General features: G+C 44.8%; 1 protein-coding gene across 1 annotated transcript; it reads right to left on the bottom strand.

Moving 5' to 3' along the window:
- Nucleotides 1–7: 7 nt before the first annotated feature.
- Nucleotides 8–21,524, bottom strand: B3GAT2 (beta-1,3-glucuronyltransferase 2). Its single transcript, XM_048077442.2, has 4 exons — nt 20,637–21,524; nt 8,664–8,808; nt 668–816; nt 8–592 (listed from the first exon to the last, which is right to left on the bottom strand). Exons 1-4 carry the CDS (start codon nt 21,156–21,158, stop codon nt 506–508), a joined length of 903 nt encoding a protein of 300 aa, XP_047933399.1. The 5' UTR covers nt 21,159–21,524; the 3' UTR covers nt 8–505.
- Between the last annotated feature and the right edge of the window lie 398 nt (nt 21,525–21,922).

Genomic DNA, 21,922 nt, shown 5'->3' with positions numbered 1-21,922 from the left:
TTGTGGGTTTTTATTTCATCGTTGTATGACCTACTTGACAGCTATTTCTTCCAGAAGTCTGCTTTTAATGAAGAAAAACATGTTCAATTTGGAGCATCTATTTATGCAAATATTTAGATCAACTGTTCATGATTTAAAATCAGTTTATAATTACACCATTAAGCTGGATAAATACAAAAACTATGTACATACATGATGATTTTGAAAATATTCCATTGCAGTCATGTTTCTCTTGCTTGTTTTTACTATGTGGAAACAGCCTTAAAATAAAGGTAAGTGTCAGTTTATTACGACGACTTCAGAAATGCATGCAAACAAGTTAGAACAAAGCACACCCATTTGATTTGCTTATTAGAGTATCTGACAACTTTCTTTTTGTTTCCACAGAAGTCCATCAGGTGACTGTTAAGAGATCTCACACATGTAGACTGTTGTAACTGGCTGATTGCGAACACCTTCTGACACATCCGTTGTACTGTACCTCCTGTATAACTTTGTCTCCAGTTCATACCTCGATATTGACTGTGTCCAGATGGTATTTTGGCTCATTAGCTAGATTCACTTTTTCTGTTCGTGTGTGCCATACAAGGACCTATAAAACAAGATTTGCGTTAGTACAGCCTTCTCCAAAGAAAATACAAGAGCTTCTTAGTAAGGAAATTAGTACCTTTGTGCAGTTGTTTGCTTTTGGTTCCAGTTCCTCCACTGTAGTTATCTGTTTCAGAAAATCCGATTCTTGCATTCCCGGCTGAGAACCACGACGCTTGAATACAGCTTTTGGATGTGACAGAATCACTTGAAGACTCACAGCAAACCCTTCAAGAAAGAAAAAAAAAGGGTTAAGAAACCCCTTAAGGTTTTACATTTTGTGCAGATTACACTTAAGCCTAGAAATCTCCATGTTCCTTTTAAAAACATGTAAATTTGATTATATGGGTAGACAATATTTAGTAGTTTTGTACATCCCACGTTGTTTTGTTTTGCCCTGGAGATGCACTCAGATTTTTTTTTTAATTGCACTGTATTTTCAACACGTTTAATCAGTTTCCCGTAATGAAGAGAATGTTTTTTGCCTGAAAAGTCAGCTGTTGCTAAGATGTTGGACTATCTTCCCTTTCTACTCCTAGTCAAGAAAATAAAACTGAATTTTAACTAAAATAAAATGTATGACATTCACACTGAACAAACACTTCTAGGTTTAAAGGTGAGAGTCAAAAAAAAAGTTATGTAACTGATGACTGTTGTCTTTAGAGATTTTTTACCTTGTTGATGAGACACGTCATTTATAAGCAGTCACCTGCAAGACAGTCTGTAGCTGATCTGTGCATTGCACTATGCAAAGGATTTCATCAGTGGGCATACCTCTGTTGGCAATGCATTCCCCCTAATAACATACATTAGGCCCCCCAAAGGGAGATAACAAACCAGGAAATCAGAAGTTTGAACAAACTCACCCTTTCTGAAGCAGAAAGGTTAGTCTTCCCATGTGCTGTTATTTACAGAAATGTAGTGTTTTCATTCAGTAAGGTTCAGTCGTATGTGTACTTCAAGTATGACTCAAAACTGTTCTGATACACTTGTGAAGAAAAAATACATTTGCAATGCCTTATGTCTAATAATAGCCAAGACTACCAAATAAATAAATGCTTTTTAGTCAGTTCTGAGTGGTGCCAGCTGCCCCTTTGTAAGAGAAGCTGCTGTCCCTTTACAACAGTTTTCACGTCTGCTTTGGAAAACTGTGAGCGTGTTAAAGACAATGTTAAGATTTTTCTCATTAAAAAAGAGTATAATTTTCTCTAATGGAATATAAGTCTGTCTCTGTTACTAGAACTGTCTTGCCGCTGTATTTTCCTTGAAACTACCTGGGTCTTTTATAGGAGTTTTTTAGAGAAGAAAATAAAAGGAAGTAGTTAATACATCATATGCAAAGAAAGTGTGTTGAAACCACTTTTACCTTACAGTACAGTAAGACTCCAGAAAGTGATTTTTTTCTTTAAAAGTAAAGAATTGCCCTGGTTCAGTTCAGTATTTTTGGTTAGGTTTTCTTCTAAATTAGAACAAGCAATTAAAATTTTTGGTGTAACTGGACTTCACTGTGGTTGACGGTTTGGGCACAAAACCATTATTGTTTGCTCTGCAAGGTAAGTCTTTGCTGGAGCCCTGATCAGCTGTAGGAGCTGCTGTTTCCTTTTAAAACGCTCTAAGATTTAAGCCCGTCATCCGTGAAGAAGAAAATAAAGTAAACACCAAAATTAGTACAGTGTCCTAGATTTTAAGAGTGGTGAAGGCATCCATCCTGGGTAGAAAAGAAACATGTTTTCTAGCATTTCTTTGCATGTCTCACATAACTTGGTCCCTGGTTCCCCATAGTCCATGCTTATCAATACAAGAATTTCTTCTAGGGTCTCTTGGTACAAACCTGCTCCTGTGTTGAGAAACGGAGTCAGGTTTAAATTTCTGAATTTCTCCTTTGCACATATCTTCAACAGTGCTGTGCCCCCCCTTGCACATCACACGTAGGCTTGGTACCGTGTAACTGCAAACCACCCTTCTAGAGTGCTGTCAAAAATCCCCCGTGTTTTCAGACATGAAATTAAGTCAGATTATTAAACTGTTGTACACAATAAGGACATAGACTGCTGTGCACTGGCTGGCCTGAGGCTTGGTTTCGTGATCAGTGGTCATGCATTCTCTGTGTATCTTAAGAGACTGAGTAAGCAGCAACTCGAAAATAATTCAGGGAGACTTATCTCCCAGCTCTGCAGTTCTTCAGCGCTGCTGTATAACTGCTTTAATTTCACATGACATATTTCTGTAGATAAGACTTCCAGCGGACTTGGAAAACATTTTCTAGTGCCAACTTTTGGTTGGCTTTATCACAGATCATTCTGGCATCAAGAAGAGATAGATGGCTGAGGTTTTGGCCACACTGGCACTAGTTACTCCCCTTGGTAGCTAATGATCCCGTGATAGTTGATGAAGAGCCACTCTTGTGTCTGAATTCTATCCGCACCAGGGAATTCCATGGAATTAATGTCTCCAGTGTAGCGTAACTGAGCAGCACTACACTCACAAGGTCACACTGAGCTTAATCACCTAAAATACCATGGGACAATTTCATAGACAAAGTGTAAAGGGGCATTTTGTTTGTTTAGTGCAAGGCTGTAGCCGAACTCTAATTGGCTGAATATCCTCCTGGAGACGAATGAATTTGTTGGAAGATGAGACCTCTGGAAAACACGACAAAAACTGCATCTGTGCTTCTTTCTGTGGAACCGATCCGTTAATTCACACCTTGACTTGTCTTGGATCAACAGTTTCTGTTCAGTGATAAACATTTTTCTTCACCCAGTTAGACAGCCTTTGAGGATTTAGTTGCCACAATAAATGCCTCTGCCTCCTGAAGGCTCTAGATAGGATACTAGCTGAAGGCAAGCTAGAGACTGAGCATCTTTATCACTTCCAGGGTGATAATGTGATAAATGTTTAGCATTTTAGCATGTTTAGCTCAGTGCTGGTGTTGACACAGATACACTGGTTTCCACACAGTTTGAGGTACTACCTTTGATTTGTTAAACATGTCCTGACTTGGGATCTGCTTCCTTCTTCTCCCTGTGATGTAAAATTTGGGTTCAATATTTTAAAAATATATATTGTTTGTAGTTCAGAACAGAGGAACAATTCTAACATTCTAACAATTCATTCACCTGAAAGAGGTTCTCCATTTTAAACTGAGCAACCTGTAAAACAGTTGTTACATACTTGATGGCGGGGTTGGGGGCTCTGAGTTTGTCTGCTGTAGCCACTCAGTTTTTTTGTTGTTTGTACTTTGTCTTGCAGCAGCAGCTCTACCAGATTCAGATGCAATGCACCATGTTTTGCAGTGTCTTTAACAGACTGGCTTTTTTCTCAGGAGAATCGTGAGAAAGATGAGATGTATTAAAGCTCTCACATCACCACAGAACCCAGGAAGCAGGTGGTTGCTCAGGCCCTAGCAGAGGGACTTGGAGCACAATGAATGACTCAAAATCTGCCTGCCCAGTGAATCACAGGTATAGATTAATCTGTATGCCTGAAGCAGCTGCTGGAATGCTAATGCAAAGCATGCATCTGTTTTCCTTGAACAGTCTTGACATTGCGAGATTCATGATCTAACTTGTTCTCATGGGTGGTGAAAAACTCTTGCACTGGAAACAAGCTGTAAGTAAATCGGTAGCAGTGTCACTTACAGAAGATTTAGAATGAGGTCTATAATAAACAACACAGTGCACTCACTTCAGCTGCCCAGGTGGCTACTGATAACTTAAAAATAGTTTGTGGTGGTTTGTTTTTTTGGAGGGAGGCACAGGGAGGGATTTTTTAAATTCCCCCAAAGCCTCAAAGAAGTGTTCTTGTTACAGCCTGCGTTCTTTTAGATATCAAAGTGTAATGACGTACTAGAGTTGATATTTGCATCAGGCTTTCTAGGTCCAGAGAAATTCCAGTTCGTCCTTGTAGACGGCGTAAGTATTTGTGGAGCCTGATGTTAGGACAAGCACAGGTAGACCAAATCTTTAACAGAAATTATCTGGCAATACACAGGAATAGTGTTCTAGCCAAACCAAAAGCAGCTATTGCTTGAAGTTACTATTTTACCATCCATTCAGACCAAACTGCCTAAAAAGATGTGAAAAATGATCCCATACTTCAATGTATGATTCTTTTCTTCTGTGGGGTAGGGATGGCCTCTACTAGCACTCAACAGGTGTGCGTCCTTCCACGGATAAAAGCCGTGACAGCAGGCAAGGCCGTGAAATAAGGAACAGCATTTGAGATTTCCTCAGTAGTTTACATCAAGGCAACCAACTACTGGAGTTTCACCTCCTTCACTCCCCTGAAAAGGGGAGTGAGATGGGTCTGTCACGTCATTTTACTGCCAACCTATTACAAAAAGAGTGCCTCAGCTAGAGTCACCAGGAGCAAAGATGCTTCACAGCTTTCACAGTCAAATCCTGTTCAGTCTGTGACAGAAATACTAATGAAAAAAGGTGTCTGTCTTGCAGTAAGTTTTGCCTAGATTAAGATGAAACCTGCCTGGAGTGACAACGCATTTCCATACTTCCTAGTTCCTAACATGATAGTATATCTTTTTTTTTTAGTTTTCCTCAGTTCATGTTTAACCTATATTTTAATAGCACTTTTAAAGCCTTAGGACTGCGTGTTTGAAAAGACAGTATGTTTCCTTTCCTACCCTCTGGGTAATGTTTGTCTGTATCTGGAGCAAGATTTTTCTTAATTTCATTCTTTGTGTACAAGAGCCCAACTTCTGTAACTTTCATGTCATGGATATAGAATTTTGCTCAGCTTTGTTTAATAAAATATCATCATAGTCTAGGTAAAAGCACAAACAATATTTATTGCAGAATCCAGTAAAGTACTGTTTTCACTGAGAACTACAAAGCCAACTCTTCAACGGTTCTAGGTAATGCGCGTTTCTAAAGTAACAAGCACAGGTTGAATTTCAGCCAATGGTAAATACCTTTTACCATTCTCGTGAAACCAAACAGGTAAAATTTACTTTAGAAGTTGAAAATTAATTTTGCCTTGTGCTGCCACACTGCTCTCCCTACTTAAATCTTTTCCATAGCCAGTTCTGCAAACATGGAAATACAGCCCTGGCACACAGGCTTTAGCAAGAAGACCACTTCTAACTGTGGAAAAAGAGGGATGCTTACTGTACCACAGAACCCTGTGGTTGAGTCCAGGGGCTCTCAGGAGGCGAGAGAGCAAACAGCAGCTCCTTTCTTTTCCCTCCTCAGCCCTGCTCTCCCCTGCTTCTAATGGACAGAGCAAAGAGGGGAAAAAAAAACATATTCTTCCCCTGCCCCAGCCTTTTTCTGAATGCACACTTATCTATCTTCCAAGTAACCTATGCTTCTTCTCCTTATTTTCCTTGAACTCACACTCTCTTTTCTCACACTCCCTTTTCTCTAAAGCCAAATGCTCTCCCATGTGTTTGCAGTCATTTCTTACCCCATTTTCCTGCTAACTCAGACTCACTGTCCCATTTTGCTTACAACACCCAATTCTCTTTCCCTTTTCTTCCCTTATGATAAGGAAGTCTGTCAAACTCTAGAAAACACCTACCGTTAAAGCTGAGGCAGTACTTTAAAAACACCAGAACTAATTTGTATGCTCTGTTGGTTGCCAGACAATAAGGAACACAGGAAACAGCTACTCTGCTTTCTGAATGCAATTTAGCACCAGGGAATAACAGTGTCAACCACAAACTTCTCCAAAGAAATCAATGTTCACTTAACAGATAAAATGTGACTGCCACATGTGAGGACATTTCAAAGAAGAAACTAGAAGTTGGCCAGCTAGGGTCTTTAGCTGATCCCAATGAAATCAGCAGTTCCTGTCTCCACTTGTGGTAGATTTGAGTTTGGCCCTATATCTTAAAGTCGAGAATAAGAAGTTTGTGTACTTTAGCACAAGGATGCACTTAACTGAACAGCCACAAATCGGTGACCTTTTGAACTGCCATCCTTTTCATACCAAGCCTCCTGATCAAATCCTTGTGAAAATCACTAAGAAAATATGGTTCTGTAAAAGAAGAGAGCCCCTTATCATTACCTTGTGAGTCAGAACATTAATTAGAAACAGCTATAGACAGCTGGACAGCTTAACTTACACACCATTTATTTTTTTATTCCTGATCTTCCCTACGTGCAGTATATGAAATAACCTTAGTTGCTTACATAGTTGGTGCCAGTAGAAGGAGGAATTCCAGTGATGCAGTCAGCATGCACTTCAGTTTACTAGCAAGTCCTCTAAGTCCCCAAAGGTATAGAGGTGTGCTAGGGGTGACAAGGCTGGAAAACTGTGTTTGCGCACATCCTGTACACCACACCTGTTGAGACACCTTTTAAGTTCTGAATTCACAGCTTCTGTTCTGATTGTGCCCTTCCACCGTGTTCCTGAGGGGAATGAAGATGCAAACTCAACATACATATTTACCTGACTACATAACATCCATTTCCCTCCTTACTGAAATAATGGTATTTAAAATGTATTTTTTTCTGATTTTTCTGTTATTTCTTTTTGAAGAAAAATGGAAGTTCTTTCACAAAGTAATACCTCCTTTTTGGTGATTCTGCAATAATTTCCTGTACTCTCAGCCCTTGTACCTGTTTCCGTAACTCTCTCTTCCATGACTTCTGTAGTCATGTCAGAGCAGGTCATGCTCCTAATGGAGCTGCTTTTCCCTCATGCCAGTGTTTCAGCCAGCCACTGCAAACTGTAAGCAAAGATGACATGGACTTTCCATGCATCTCTTCATATCAGGGTTAGAGTCCCTTGGCTAATGTCGTGTAATGGCTTTTTGCCTGCTGCTAATGAATTATGAACCATGCTATCATCCTTACAATGCCCAAGAGCAACCAATTCTACAACAAAGTATCTGTACGTATCTATATATCCACAGGCAGAGACTGTTCTTAAAGCCTGGAGCTGCAGCCAGGCTGCAGGCATTTTGGGATTGACATACCTAGATCTCCCCCCGAGGAATGCCTCTACCTTGAGGCTTTAAAATTTTTTCATGCTAGGTGATATTAGTAACCTGGAAGGTTTCTACAGTGCAGAAAAATTCACCTGTTGATACTTCTGCTACTACTTAGTTCTCCTAGTGCATTTTTTAACCAAATGTACTGTAAATACTGCACATATTTGTCATCAAACACTTCAATCCATATAAAAACAGTCTGTTGAGATGAGAAAGCACTGTCCCTTTCCCACTCCTGAAGCATAAAGGTTTTAAGAAAATTGAAAATTGCTGGCTATTTCTATCCCATTCTTGCCCTTGTATCCCTACTTTTCCCCTCCCTCTGCACCCTGAATACAGAATATGCTTAAGTGCAAACACCGTATCATTCTGGGAAACCAGCTGCTGCTACATCAGCAATCAGAATTCGGGACCGTGATGATTCATGTGGCAGTTGTGAGTATATAAAAAAGAGTGTCTAAGCATGGACTGGCAGCAAGACAGAGCTCTGTGCTGTGCTAACTTCATACCAGAAGACTGAGTAGATCAATTCTGAAGCTTTTCTGCCTTCATCTATTAGGCTATAGCTGACAGTGATTTTTTTCCCCCCCTCAGCACACCATTTCATACTATATCCATCTACAGTTATCACCATCATTCCAAATAGCCAATAAAAAATGAATTATTTCATGATAAAGTAGCATTTTACAATATGGGGTCTAAGAAGGGTCTCCATTTATACTGACTGCTGTAGATTGATGACACAAGGAAAGGGAGGCATTCCTTGCAAAAATTAACTCATTAATTTAAAAAAAAATGAACAGCTTAACTTACAATTAACTTGTAAATCGTACTTGTAATTGTTTCAGACAATTTTTACAACGTAACTGCCAAGTTGCCACATAAAATTAAAAGCAAGTGAAAGTCAGTTCAGCTATCACTAAGAAGCAACTTAATTAAAGGAGATGTGCAAGCTAAGACTTCCAGGATATTTAATGCTAAAGGGCTACGTACAGCGGCTACACTTCAGAAGTTTAAACAGCTGCTTACCTCGAGACGTCTGTTTCTGTCCCACTCACAGAAAATGTAGGTCTAGGTGTTACGAGAAACACGTTCATACGCCATGAAGCTTGGTGCTTACCTGCCATGTCAATAGCAAACGGCCTGTCAGCTCTCCAGCCAGTATACCAGCCGACGACCTTGCCGTTTTCCACGACGGGGCGCTCATACCGCCGTCCTCCCACAAGTCCCACGGGCCACACCGACACTTTGCGGGTCGTACGCATCTGCAAGAGGCAGGTGCAGCGTGACTTTGTGCATGTTTTCTTTCCTGGTAAGCTTTTTTATAAGTGTTGGTGGAAAGCCTACACATTAATCGTCAATACCTGGTACTTACGAGGAATTCTAGCTTACAGGTGTCAGCCCAACAGAGTAAGCATTTGGAAGCTGCATAGGCCCACTCATTTTCTGTGAATTCTCCAGCTCCCTAGCTAGTAGGCACCTCCTTTCTACTGGAAATATCTCATTCAAGTTATTTTTAAAACAAAAATTTTAAAAGCCGTGAAAAAACACTACTCGCTTTCTTGTTTGTTTGGGTTTTTCAAGGTGCATTAGAACTTTGTTACAGGCAAAACTACAGCATTCTCTCAGTAGGTGTATTTCTATAGATCTCTTATCAATTCTGAGAGAGATCCCAGTGAGATTACAGGAATGATTAACAAATACGCATTTCATTAAGACGTGTACAATGTACAATTAGAGACTATTAGCAAGTACACAGAGTACAAGATACTGTGACACACAACCCTTCCCCTACCCACAACATACCAGATTTGGACAAAAGATGCAGATTAGATCTATTAAAGGGTCACAAATAAACAAACAAACAAACAAATAAACAAGTTTTGGGGCTATTCCTTTTAACATTTACATTTCCTCTCAAAGAGAGCTGTTAAGTTTCTGAGAAGGACAGAAAGCAGGCTGGGCAGTGTGCAAGTTTGTTGTCAGTAATGGGAGTTTTTCCCTGGTGTAACCAAATGTAATTCTGGAAATGCAGTCCTCATCTATCCTAGAAGAAACTATAGGTACTGGAAGATCACTCTTTCGTTAGCAACAGGCATGTTGGACTGGGATTCTTCTGTTCACAGGCTAGAAGACCACTACCTGCAGAAAACAGAAGACGATCCCCGCGGCCCTGCTCCCCGCAGCAAAATGGCCACCGCTGCGGCCTGAGGACTCGACAGGCCGAGCACAGAACTGACAACGCGGACACAACTCGCATTGTTTTACCACGCTAGTTCAAAAGCCACTGATTTAACTATCGTGCTTAAATATGGTCTTATTTAAGCAAGCAGGAAACTATTCCAGTGTGACATGGGTTTAATTCGATCAATTTTTAAAACAACCTCATCTTCTACTGTAGTTGAGGCCTATTCCTTAGGGGAAGGTTATCCCTTTCTCCTTCCAAGCACTCATCTTAGCAAGAAAAGCAAATGAAATTTTACTTATTTGTAACTGCACTCCCCTATCGATAGATGTTCAAGTAAAAGACAACCTTGGTTAAATATTAAACACTTCCCTCTCTTTCTGTCAAGGTGAAAGATTTATCATGTATATCATCTACACTCCCACGAGATCCACTAGAAAAAACAGAGAGCACTTCGCTCTTGTTGGCATTTTTACGCTAGAAGCATTAGCAGATCTTTTAAAGAGAATATAGGGAATGCATAAAATACATAGTTAAAAATCCAGATATGTGTGTGCACACAGAGGAGAGGTGTACACCTCCTCTCCTTCCGATTCTTTGTGCAACTTTAATGTCCAAACTATTGGCTATTTCAGCACCAGTAAGAGACTGCAATGAATGTCTCTACAGGTTACTGTTAAAGGTGTTTGCCTTTAACTGTTCTGCCTACTTAAGATATTTTTTCCTGCCTCTCCCACTCATCCATTCAGAAGAAAACAGAATTAGCAATTAACTATTCAGATATGGAAATCAGTCAGACCTTCTCATGAAGCTCTTTTAGCTCTGGTTTTAATGATACATCCCATTTGCAAGTTTTTCTAACAGCATATTGGCATTAATATCCAAGCACATGGGATACGGACACAGGGCATGATCCTCTCGGGCTTGTCTACACGGGCAAGCCTGCAGTAAGTTTCCAAGGGCACGACTGAGCCATGCACCCACCTACGGCACACGTCCTCTACCTCCTTTCTGTTAGCACCAATACCTTCTTGAGCACATGGCTGCAGCAACAACTTCTCGGCATCTTGATTTACAGCACTTTGACAGCTCTGCGCTAGCCGCCTGCCTGCACCCATGCCGCTCTGCACGGTGAGCACGAACTGCCACAAGGTACGGGCAGGATCCCAGCTGCGCCAGAGCCCTGCCTGCTCGCACTGGAAGCCTTCGGGCAGCTATGTTGCAAAGTGAGCCCGACCACACAGAGCTACTGGGCAGGGTGAATACTGGCTGCAGCATTTATGCTAACACAGCTAGACAGATTTTCATCAGTACTTCACCTTACAGTCTGTAGGGAAACCTTGTTACTCGAGAGCGTCCCACTGACCTCCAGAAAGCAGCATGAAATGCCCCAGGAAGGTTTAATTATTATAGTCTTGTGTTCATCTCCATGTCTATGAGTTAAGTCAGTAATGCCACCGTACCTCAGGAGAAAACAGGCACACATTTACAGAGCTCTTCATTTTGTACTCGTGTTAGTTTCTTTGTTCTCACAGGTTACACTTGTGGAGAACGAAGTAAGCGGGTGTCAAGAATGCAGCAATCCCTTTAAGTACAAACTGAAAGAGCACATCTAGACCGGTATTTATGCTAATTCTGAAATACCTTACAGCCTCAGGATTTGCTAGGCAGATGGAAGTAGGAATATTTCTTCTAATCTTCTGAGAATAGCATTAATGCATTTAACGTACTCACGTGTGTCAGGGCTGTATTTATGTACGATGGGAAGAAAGCTGTATTTGGATTAAAAGGTCAGCTTGCAACTGAGATTTGACGCTACCAATCATTAGGACACAAAAAGGTGATTGAAAAACATGTTAATTCTAAATAGCTTTGCTGCTGTGAGTTAAACTACCGCCAAAATCCTATAAATTACAAACAGCTTCCTAAATTACTCTTCTAGCTGTCACTTTTATGCGTGGCAGCACATGCTACCTTAATGTTCACCACTTTTAAGTCCTATTAGTTTACACGAATAAGATTCATCTTTCTTACACATAACTCTCTGAAGGGTAGGCATCTAGTCAATCCTAGTTAAACTTTGATAGTTAATGAGCAGAGAGATGAACCTGCTGATGTGATTCATCCTGCTCAGCTTAGACAACAATCTTAAGATAGGATGAATCTCCTATCTCCTAAAAATGTGGGTTTTTTTCCTCAATTTACTTTTTGATTATTTGAAGGTAGTCAGGACACAGGAGAAGAGTGATGTACTGGATGGGGAAAGATGGGGAAAAGGACACTGCAAGATGGCAGAACAAGCAAAAATGAAGCAGTTGAGAACTAGGAAGGAGTGGGCAAGGAAATGACAGGAGAGAGCAGTAACAACTGACAAAAGAAATCCCAGTGAGGTGATGGGAATACAGCAGTAGATATAGTACTAATATAGGAACCACTGAAGAATAACAAGTGAAAATGCACAAAACGTAGCTGAGCAATAAAAGAGATAGCGTTAAAAGCATTGCCAAAAATAGCACCACAGTCAATCAAGAAAAGCTACTTAATGGGATGTGCTGATGGATAGGTAAGATGCCAAGCCAGAAATAAAATAAAAAAGCCCTAGCGGAATGAAGGTAAGTGACAAAGAGAAGGAAATATACTTCCTACAGTGAAAAGGCTTCAAGGCAGGAACTACAATTCCTGTGTTTTTGCAGCGTGATGTTGATGTGTTTCTCTTTGGATTCAATGTTGACAGCAAAAACAAAGCTGGCTGCCACACGCAGTAAGCTTTGTTCTGTTCTCTGTCACTTCACCCCCTGTGTAGTTTGTGATCTGTACTGGTCAGTCTACAGACTATCATCCAGGCTCACCTGGATGAAACTCCATCCCAGTGAGTTTCAAACAGATCTATATGCAAAATTCCAATTTATTATTACCAAAGACGTGATCTAGAGCCTAGAGGTCCTTCACTACAAGTCTTCCAGAAAAAAAAAAACTAAAATAATAAAAAAATTATGGGGTAAAGCAAGAGCTTAGCCAGGTTCCTTATCAGTTCTCAACCAGGTGTTGTGCATTACTCTCAGGTCACATAAAGCCAATTTCTACTTCAACAAAACTTACCTGACTGCACTACTAGCCAGGATAGCTCAGCAGAACATTGCCATGTTCATTTTCTTAGACATGAAAAGGAGCTCCTTACTTCAGAGGAGGTCCTGTGTCAGAAAATCTGTGCCAGTGGTTTTCTGGTTCAGGGACTGTGAGTGAGGCTTTGGTGACAGTAACTTGAAGAAGCAAGTCTGTTGTCAGTAAACAGGGGTCTATGTCTCCACCAGAAAATGTGTAGGAAGGGTCTACAAATCAAAAAATGTGTCAGTCACTGACCTAGCCTGCCCTGCCCCACAGTTAGATAAATGGTATTTGAACAAGACCTGAAGGATCTATGTCCAGGTGGAGGTCAGTGACAAGTGGTATCCCTCAGGGGTCTGTCCTGGGATCGGTATTCTTTAATATCTTTACCAGTGACAAAGACAGTGGGATTGGGTGCACCCTCAGCAAGTTTGAAGATGACACCAAGCTGAGTGGTGCAGTTGATACAAGAGAAGGAAAGGATGCCATCCAAAGGGACATGGACAGGCTGGAGAAGTGGGCCCATGTGAACCACATGAGGTTCAACAAGGCCAAGTGCGAGGTGCTGCACCTGGGACGGGGCAATCCCAGACATGAGGACAGGATGGGAGAAGAACTCATTGAGAGCAGCCCTGCAGAGAAGGACTTGGGGGTTCTGGTGGGCAAAAAGCCTGACATGAGCCAGCCGTGTGTGCTTGCAGCCCAGAAGGCCAACTGCGTCCTGGGCTGCACTAACAGAGGGGTGGCCAGCAGGGGAGGGAGGGGATTGTGCCCCTCTGCTCTGCCCTTGTGACGCCCCACCTGGAGAGCTGCGTGCAGGTCTGGGGCCCCCAGCACAAGAAGGATGTGGGGCTGTTAGAGCTGGTCCAGAGGAGGGCCACAAAGATGATCAAGGGGCTGGAGCACCTCTCCTGTGCAGAAAGGCTGAGGGAGCTGGGGTGAACTGGAGAAGAGAAGGCTGTGGGGTGACCTCACTGCAGCCTTTCAGTACTTAAAGGGGACTTATAAAAAAGATGGAGAGTGACTTTTTGCTCAGTCAGATAATGACAGGCCAAGGCAGAATGGTTTTAAACTAAAAGAAGGGAATTTAGATTGATGTTAGAAAGAAATTCTTCACTCAGAGGGTGGTGAGGCACAGGAACAGGTTGCTCAGAGAAGCTGTGGATGCCCCGTCCCTGGAGGTGCTCAAGGCCAGGCTGGATGGGGCCCTGGAAACCTGATCCAGTGGGTGGCATCCCTGCCTATGGCAGGGGGGTTGGAACTGGGTGATCTTTAAGGTCCCTTCCAACCCAAGCCATTCTGTGGTTCTCTGATGTTTTTCTTATCTTTTCTTAAAGACCTGAAACAACAGAAGCTCTACAACTCTCACAGGTAATCTGATTCAGTGCTTCATCATCCTTACCATTAGACTTTTTTCAAATACCTGCCTTATGCTTTCTTTGCTGATTTTTACGCAATCCACACCACATAGGAAAGATGATAGATTAATTTTCCCTTCTCTCAAGCAACATTTTATATATTGGATACTATGACTAATGCTTCTAAATCCTTGGGTACAAATGTCAGTACTGCTTCCCTAGGGGAGAAAACTGTACTAAACTACAGCAGTTAGGAGCCAGCTTGGGAAGACTTCCAAAAGATTTGTTGTTCGTGTTTCTTTTGGCTCTTCTACTTACTAATTATTTTTCTTATCCTACTTTCTGTCATTCCATTCAGCTGTGTTCCTGCATCATGCAAGGCACCCCCCTAAAGAGCCTCCAACCGTTCATAATTAATTTGATAGTAATGGCATTAGTTTCACAGGTAAAAAGGAAAAGACTTGTCAAAATGCAGAAATAGACAGTGCTTTGCACCATGTAATCCAGAGTCCCTCACTTACATAAATCTGCTTCAAATAGCTTTTTTGTCACCGTTTCCTCTCATTTTAAGCTATTTCATTGTTTCTCTACCAGCCTTTTCTCATCCAGCCTTTTTAGCATAGGTATTACACGTCTACGTGCAAGGGGAATTGTCAGTGTGCATTTAAAATCTGTCACGTATTCTTAAGTCATTTATATACCATGAAGATATTTAATGTGCTGCTAACTCATATTTAGATCTTTTTTATTACAAAGGAAATAACTAATGACAGCCAGCTAATATTTAATTCTGTCTAGGCTACTGAGTGTTATTTTTAAGGCTATAGCAAAAATCTGATTTTCCAACCAGTTCCAAGAGATGCGACAAAAGATCTCCACGTTTTCAGAGAGAACTAGATTCATTTCCACTACTTTTAAATCTTTGCATAAATATATCCATTAAAAGATACACCAAAGTCTACTTTTACATAATTGTCATAACTTGAATACACTTTATTAAGCTATCAAAAGAACACTAACCCTTCCCTTGTTGAATTCGGAATAAATAGTAAATATTCAATTCTTCTCTAGTGTCTTCTCTGAGTTGCTTTCAAACTATGCTACAAAGTAGATCATGGGAAAACTGAAGCCTAAGTTCAATTTCCCACTGCTCTTTCCCAGAAAAACCCTGTCTAATGTGAAGTCTGCTTGGGGTGGTGGGAGGAATGACTGGAAAAGAGATTTAAAAAAAATATTTAAAACCCTTCACCCTTCTTATGCTAACAGGGAATAACAGTCATGAACAGTCAGAGATGCAGAAATTTTGTCTTCACTTTCACATTTTCCTGACATTTTTTCTTTTGACAAAGCAGACATCAATGTCACTTTTCAATTAAGGTTTAATCCAGAAACTATTCAAATGGGGGGGAAAAGCTCCCATTAGGTTTCTCTGATCACTACATCAGATCAAAAGTCCCTGGAATGTGAATGGGTTAGTCTACTTGTGGTGCTAATTTAAGCCCACAGATAAAGTAGCAAATTAAAACTGCCATCTCCTACGTGTAAACAAGCCCCAAACCAATTCAAGCCATTGACAAGGAACACAATACCCTGAAACGTGTATCAAATTAACTTTGATAAGGGCCAACACCTGCATCACACATGCATTTGACAAGACAACGCGTAACAGAATGGAGGCTGTCCCGTCCTGGCCACACGTCGCAGAAAGCCCCACACCATCACGGAGAGCTCCCTAGAAAGGAAGGAGAACTGCGCATGGCTGACAGACACGTCCATTGGCCATCCGATGCCTACATGACACACAATGCCTGCAAGTATTTCTGTTCTGATTTTACTAACGTGGGTATTTTAAGCCACAAACTGCTACCAGCAGTTAGGATATCTGCTACCTTTGTACAAATCCTCTGGGAGAGGGAAGAGCGGGGGCATGAGAAAATGTTTTCAGAGTGATTCACTCTCACAACTCATCCTCTGCTCCACAGTGCCACTATGGAAATTATCAGTGCCTATTAGCAAAGGCACGATCTTTACTATTTTTCCTCTGTTCTTCATGAATCTTCATTCCCATCTGGCTGACTTGAAGATGATCCTGTCTTGGCAATTTAGGCCACTATCTAAGCATTAACATACTTCCCAAATACTAGAAAATTTTTGTTTTGATTTGATTTAAATTTCTCTTGTGAAGAGCGACCCAGATGACTGTCCTCTTCACTGATCTGATTCATATCTTTTTTTGTGGTTCCACAAATCTTGAATTACCTGTAAAGACTACCTCAAATTCAAGCAAAGGAGACGGAGATCTCTCTCCTCCACCTCCTTCTCTTCTAGCATGACAGGGCATTCTTGTGCAGGCAGCAGCTTTGGTAATTTGAATTCTGGTCCCCAACACAGTGAGCAACCAGACTAACTGAGCTACTGAATACAAGGACTTTTTTTTTCCTCAGAAATGACGATTAATGCTTTGCACTGTGTTCTGCAGGTCTGCATTCAGAACACACCTTACAGCATAAGTTCCTCTAAGAAGACCCAGCCTGTGAATCCTCAGCTCACACTCAGACAAGACAGTGGTATGTGCTTGCACACTTTAGGCGCCCATCAAACCTTGCTTAGACACCAGTGACCAAAGGGCTAGGGGTGGCAGTGAGGGAGATCACAGTTTTAGATATAAGCTAGTGAATTTCACAGTTACGTGTCCAAGCGCAATACAAGCAAAGGTGACAGATAAAACTTAGGACCCTCTGAAAGTCAATGCATTTCTAAATACAGCAACGTCACCTTCTAGGACGTTAAAGACCTTTGCTCCTGCTCTTTGTACTCCTTAAGCAGCATGGCTCTCATCCCCAAAGGTTTCAGGGGAGAGTCTGCACAATCAACAGCAGAGTGGATCTCCAGCACTAGTTCATCTCGCTTGCATGTACAACCATCCGTGGACCAAGCAAACGGTGGCCTTTGGCCAACTACTCAAAATATGGAAAGGGCAGAGAAAACAACTGAGACCCACAAACACACGAAGGATGTGAAGAGGTAAGGGAAGTGGAATTTCAACAATGTCTGCCTTCAGTTTCCAGTGCTCAGGCTGATCTTGTTTAAAAAAAAAAAAAAAATCCTCTATGAAGGTGGAATGCCAGCCTTATCTAAGATTTTCTTTCTGGAAGTCTAAAAATATAGAACCGGCAGTTGCTAGGCATCAGTCACAATATTACAATAACTTGCATTCAGGAAAAAGATGAAGCACAAAGACAACAAACCATAACAGAGTCACTCCAAAAAGAACAGCCTACAGTAAAAAATAGAAGTTATGATGACTCATGTAGGAACATCTGTATAGCCTATTGGATACTGAATTTGGGATTTCAGGCCTCTCAAAAGCTTTGTTAAGAACCCAGGCTGAGGTTCAACTGATAAAAGACATTTTCACAAAGTGGACTGCTTTTTCTGATGGAGAGATGCAGCTGGACACCTCCAGGCAAACACATCATATCTGAGCAGGGAAAAAAATAAATCAGTTTTGAGGTCTGGATCCCAAAAGAATAAATGACAAAACAGTACACCAGACCCAGCAGCACTGAAGTAAAAGCGTGATTTTTCACCTGGGCACCATTATACTCTCAGGCGAAAAGAGCTGGGGATAACTTAAAGAAGCCACACTTCCACACCCGGAAATATTTCTTGATCATAACCGTAGCCCCACTTAGCTCTCCAAATAATTTTACAGCCCCTGAGCCAATTGGTCCTTTCCGCGGAGCCTTTTCAGGAAGATTAGCCTCAGCTGAGCCAGTAAGGAATACAGTAGCAGTGGAAAGACACCAGCTATGACTAAACCTGCTCAGACCCCCTCCAGCCTGACTGCGAGGATGTACTTTACCAGTCAAACACACATGTGCCACTGCATGTCCCACAAAATAAACTACCATAAAAGCACCAGAGGGTTCCAGATTTACTGCAGATGGTGACATTTCCCAGCAAAGCACCACTGTAAGGTTTGTTGTTGTTCTCATTTCCCACCCCCCCCTTGATTTCCACAGAGCACATTTTGCCCTGTTCACTCCCTGTCAGATGTAACACACTCACTCCTGTAAGTACCAGATGGGAGGACTTTGGACAGCGATTAGAATTTCCTGGGTAGTTTAGAATTGCCTGGGGCAGTGACTTGCTGGAGGCCAAGGCAGGTAGGACCAGCAGTCGGAGCTCCTCTCTCCTTGCTCCACATTTACACTGCTCCCCCACGTAAGCAGATCAGTTAATCAGACCTTGGGATTAGGCAACTGCACATCTGGAGAATCGCGCCTGGTAAGGTAACCAAGAGCAGGCAGAAAACACCTCCCTCCCAGGCATCTTTACACCACTTCCACAACGGAGTTACTGCTGGATTCCTTCTGCATGCAGCATGTTCTGAAGTTGCTCTTTTTGTGCTTGGAGAAGAGAAGCACAGTTCACCCCCGTAAATCAATCAATCCCTGAAGGAGAGAGCAGGATTTACTACAGAGCTGTCAAGCCAGAATCCGTAACCACAGATAAGTTTTGTTTTTTTTTTTTTAAACAAGAAATAGAATTTCAAGCAGTGCCTTGACTGAAAACAAGGCTACTAGCTCCCTCCAAATGTAACCTCCCACTTATCATAAAGGCACATCCAGCCTGCAAATTGCAAATCCTGCCAAGGGACTTCAGTTGACTTGGTCAGGCCGACACGGCATTCCTGGAGTTACTGTCAGCGGCATCCCAGAGACCTGCCCTACACACCACCCGTCGGCGGTGCCAGGAGACAGCCACGGGAGCGTTCAGGGATAGCTGGAGCAGGAGCTCTTCCTCTGCTCCTGCACTGGAGCCTTCCAGCTGCTACCTCTCACAAGGAGAACTCATTCATTAGTAGGATTCAAAACTAACACCTCCTGCACAGCGGCTGAACCCTGGTCAAAGAGAAGCCGGGAGGCTGCATAGCTGCAGGTGTGAGGTTACCACTCCTGCCAGCAGGAGGGAGCACAGGTTGCCTGCTCTGCTGGTAATGTCTAAGGTTAGCCCTTCAGACATTCATTCCTTTGCCTTCACGTACTCTGTGGCCGAGAGATCACTTGCACCTTTCCACTTCATCATCCACACCAATTAGAACAACAGTACAGGGAATAATAAAAGAATAAATCTGACACGCACACCAGTGGCCGTGGGCCACTCAAGTGACATGCCTGCAATACTGTTCCTTTAGTTTGCCCTAAACATTTGCACTCCAAAAAAAGTAGAGATTCACCTCCAGGTATTTTCTCTCACACTACTTGTGGTGTGAAAGAGCATTTTCTGTATCGATTTACAGAGTCCCTTAGAAAGAATGAGGTTAGTTTCACATCTCCGAGTAGCGACGGGCACTCCCATCCCACCAAAGATCTGTATGTGGAATTGCTCTGCATCATAACACCCCAAGCACAGCCGTGAGATTTTAAGGAAATCAATCACAGCAAGGGCTTAGCCCCCCAGGCACAGGTCCCCCGATTAGCAGCTTCGATGCTGAACGCCAAACTGGAAAAGGAACTAGGGCATCTCTGCTCAACGGGACCTCGTACCTGTCAACACGCAGAAAGTGGAAGCGGATGCGCTACAAATCTAAACACAAGCCAACATAAGCATTTCTAAAATAACCCGCTCTGGGGAATTTCACGTGCTTCACATTTCTGTGTATCACAATCCTCTTAGCCTACCAAGAGGAAAACATCTGAGGGAGCACGATGCCTGTGAAGCGCAGAACGGGGGTGCACGCTGCTCTGCGCCGCACCGCCTGCCAGTGAAAGGCAGGGGTCAGGATCCGTCCCGAGCCCTTGACGTTCCCCACCTGCCTGCCAGCCGCCTGTCCTGTCCCCTTCCCATGTCATCCTGCCAAGGTTACTCTCCGAACTGTCACAGGAGATGCAAGTAATGATTCTTCTGCTGCTTTACAGCCATTAATTATTATTAAGCATCCCTCCTTCCTGCCAGGGGAAATGAGACAGAAAGCCGGATAACCTCCCCCAAATCCTTGCCAGTTCCCACCGAGAAGCAGCAAAGCCCTTCACCGGGGGGCTGAAAACATGTCCCTTTATGAAAGAGCCTGCCGAAGGGCTGGCTGGTCCTCCTGGTGACGGCCTGCTGCTGCTTTTAGGGGCTGCTTTTAGGGGCGGGAGGCTCGGGGAAGTCGGGGCGGCAGGGGACGGCCCCGGAGGACGGACGGGGCAGCTCGGTGCCTGGCCCTGGAGCTGCTCCTTCACTCCAGGCAGCGAGAGCACAGCCTGAAGGAACCGAAACTTGTCTGGAGGAGGAGAAAACACCTCCGCAAGTTCTCGGGGTGCCCCAAAACACCGTGGCGGCGCGGGGCGTCGGGGCGCTGCCGTGCGGGATGGGGTTGGGGTGGGACGGGGGGGGGGACGGGGAGATTTTGGGAGGGATGCTGCCCGAGGGGAGCCCTCCCCGCCGCCCCACGCACCTCGTGGAAGAGCTCCAGGCTGTAGGTGTTGTCGTCGTCGGCGAAGAAGAGCACTCCGGGCTGCGGGGGGGGCAGGTGCTGGTGCCGCTGCCGCAGCCAGGCCAGGCCGGCGTTGCGCTGCTCGGTGGCCCGGGGCAGCCCCGGCCTCTTGTAGCGCCGGGGCGTGGGGACGTGCAGGTGGGTGCAGGGCAGCCCGGCCGCCGCCACGAAGCGGCTCACCAGCTCGCTGCGGGCCGCCGCGTCCTCCACCAGGATCCAGTGGAGCCGCGACACCTGCCGGAGGGTGTTGGCCAGCCGGGTCAGCTCGGCCTTCTGCACCGGGCGGCTGTAGGTGGGCGTGATGGCGTAGATGGTGGGCAGCGCCGCCTCGGGGCCGCGCACACGGGACCCCCCCCCGCCATCACCCCCCGCTCCGGCCCGCGGGGGCAGCGGCGGGCGGCTGCTGTCGATGTCCAGCACGATGATGACCACGAGCACCCAGGGCAGCAGCAGGAGGAAGCGGCCGAAGAGCAGGGACTTCATGCTGCAGGCCCCCCCCCCCCCCCCTCAGCGCCGCCCCATGGACGGCAGCGGGGGCGCTCAGCGCATGGCCGCCCCCCGACCCACCGCTCAGCGCCCCGAGGGGCTCGGGGGGTCGTCGGTGCTCCCCCTGGTGCCCCCCGGTACCCCCCTGTGCCCCCCGGTATCCCCCCGATGCCCCCCGATGCCCCTCGAAGCCCCCCGGAGCCCCCCCGGTGCCCCCCGACGGGGGCAGCAGCGCGGCCCCGCCGCCGCCGCCCCTCTACCAGCGCCCTTCCTCCTCCTCCTCCTCCTCCCTCAGCATCGCCGCGGCGCCGGGGGGCTCCGGGGAGCGAGGCTGCTCCTCCGCCGCTTCCCCGGGCGGCTCTGGCGGGGCGGGGAGGCGGCGGGGAGGCAGCGGAGGGAGGGTCCCCGCGGGCGGCTCCGGGGGGGCTCCCGCCCCGCTCCGCCCCGCTCCGCTCCGCCGGCCTCCCCCCGGGCTCCGAGGCGGGGCACCGGGCGCCCCCGGGGGGCTGCGGCTGCCCCCGGACCCTCCGCAGCCCCCCGCCAACTTCTGCCGCCGCCCCCCGACGGCCCCGAGCCCGGGGGCGGCCCCGAGCCCCCCGCCGGCGGCGCTTCCCCCTCCAGCGGGCTGGGTCCGCCTAATTCATGTTATTTCTCCCTCTCCTTCTCCTTCTCCTTGCAGAGGAAGAGCGGTTTGGAGCTCGGCAGATGCCCCAAGTTGTACATAACGCGCCGGTTCCTGCTCGCCATCCCCCTCGGGTCCC

The sequence above is a fragment of the Anser cygnoides genome, chromosome 3 (genome assembly GCF_040182565.1).
Source record: "Anser cygnoides isolate HZ-2024a breed goose chromosome 3, Taihu_goose_T2T_genome, whole genome shotgun sequence".
Taxonomy (NCBI): Eukaryota; Metazoa; Chordata; class Aves; order Anseriformes; family Anatidae; genus Anser; species Anser cygnoides.
The sequence above is the reverse complement of the archived record's forward strand: the minus strand, read 5'-3'. Positions and strand labels throughout refer to the sequence as shown.

Bases quoted from the DNA above. Each gene is read 5' to 3' on its own strand.
- B3GAT2 (XM_048077442.2), bottom strand. From the start codon at position 21,158: ATGAAGTCCCTGCTCTTCGGCCGCTTCCTCCTGCTGCTGCCCTGGGTG. The intron at 817-8,663 runs GTAAGCACCAAG...TCTTTCTTGAAG, and splicing joins GTTTGCTATTGACATGGCAG to GGTTTGCTGTGAGTCTTCAA. The intron at 593-667 runs GTACTAATTTCC...CTTGTTTTATAG, and splicing joins AAGCAAACAACTGCACAAAG to GTCCTTGTATGGCACACACG.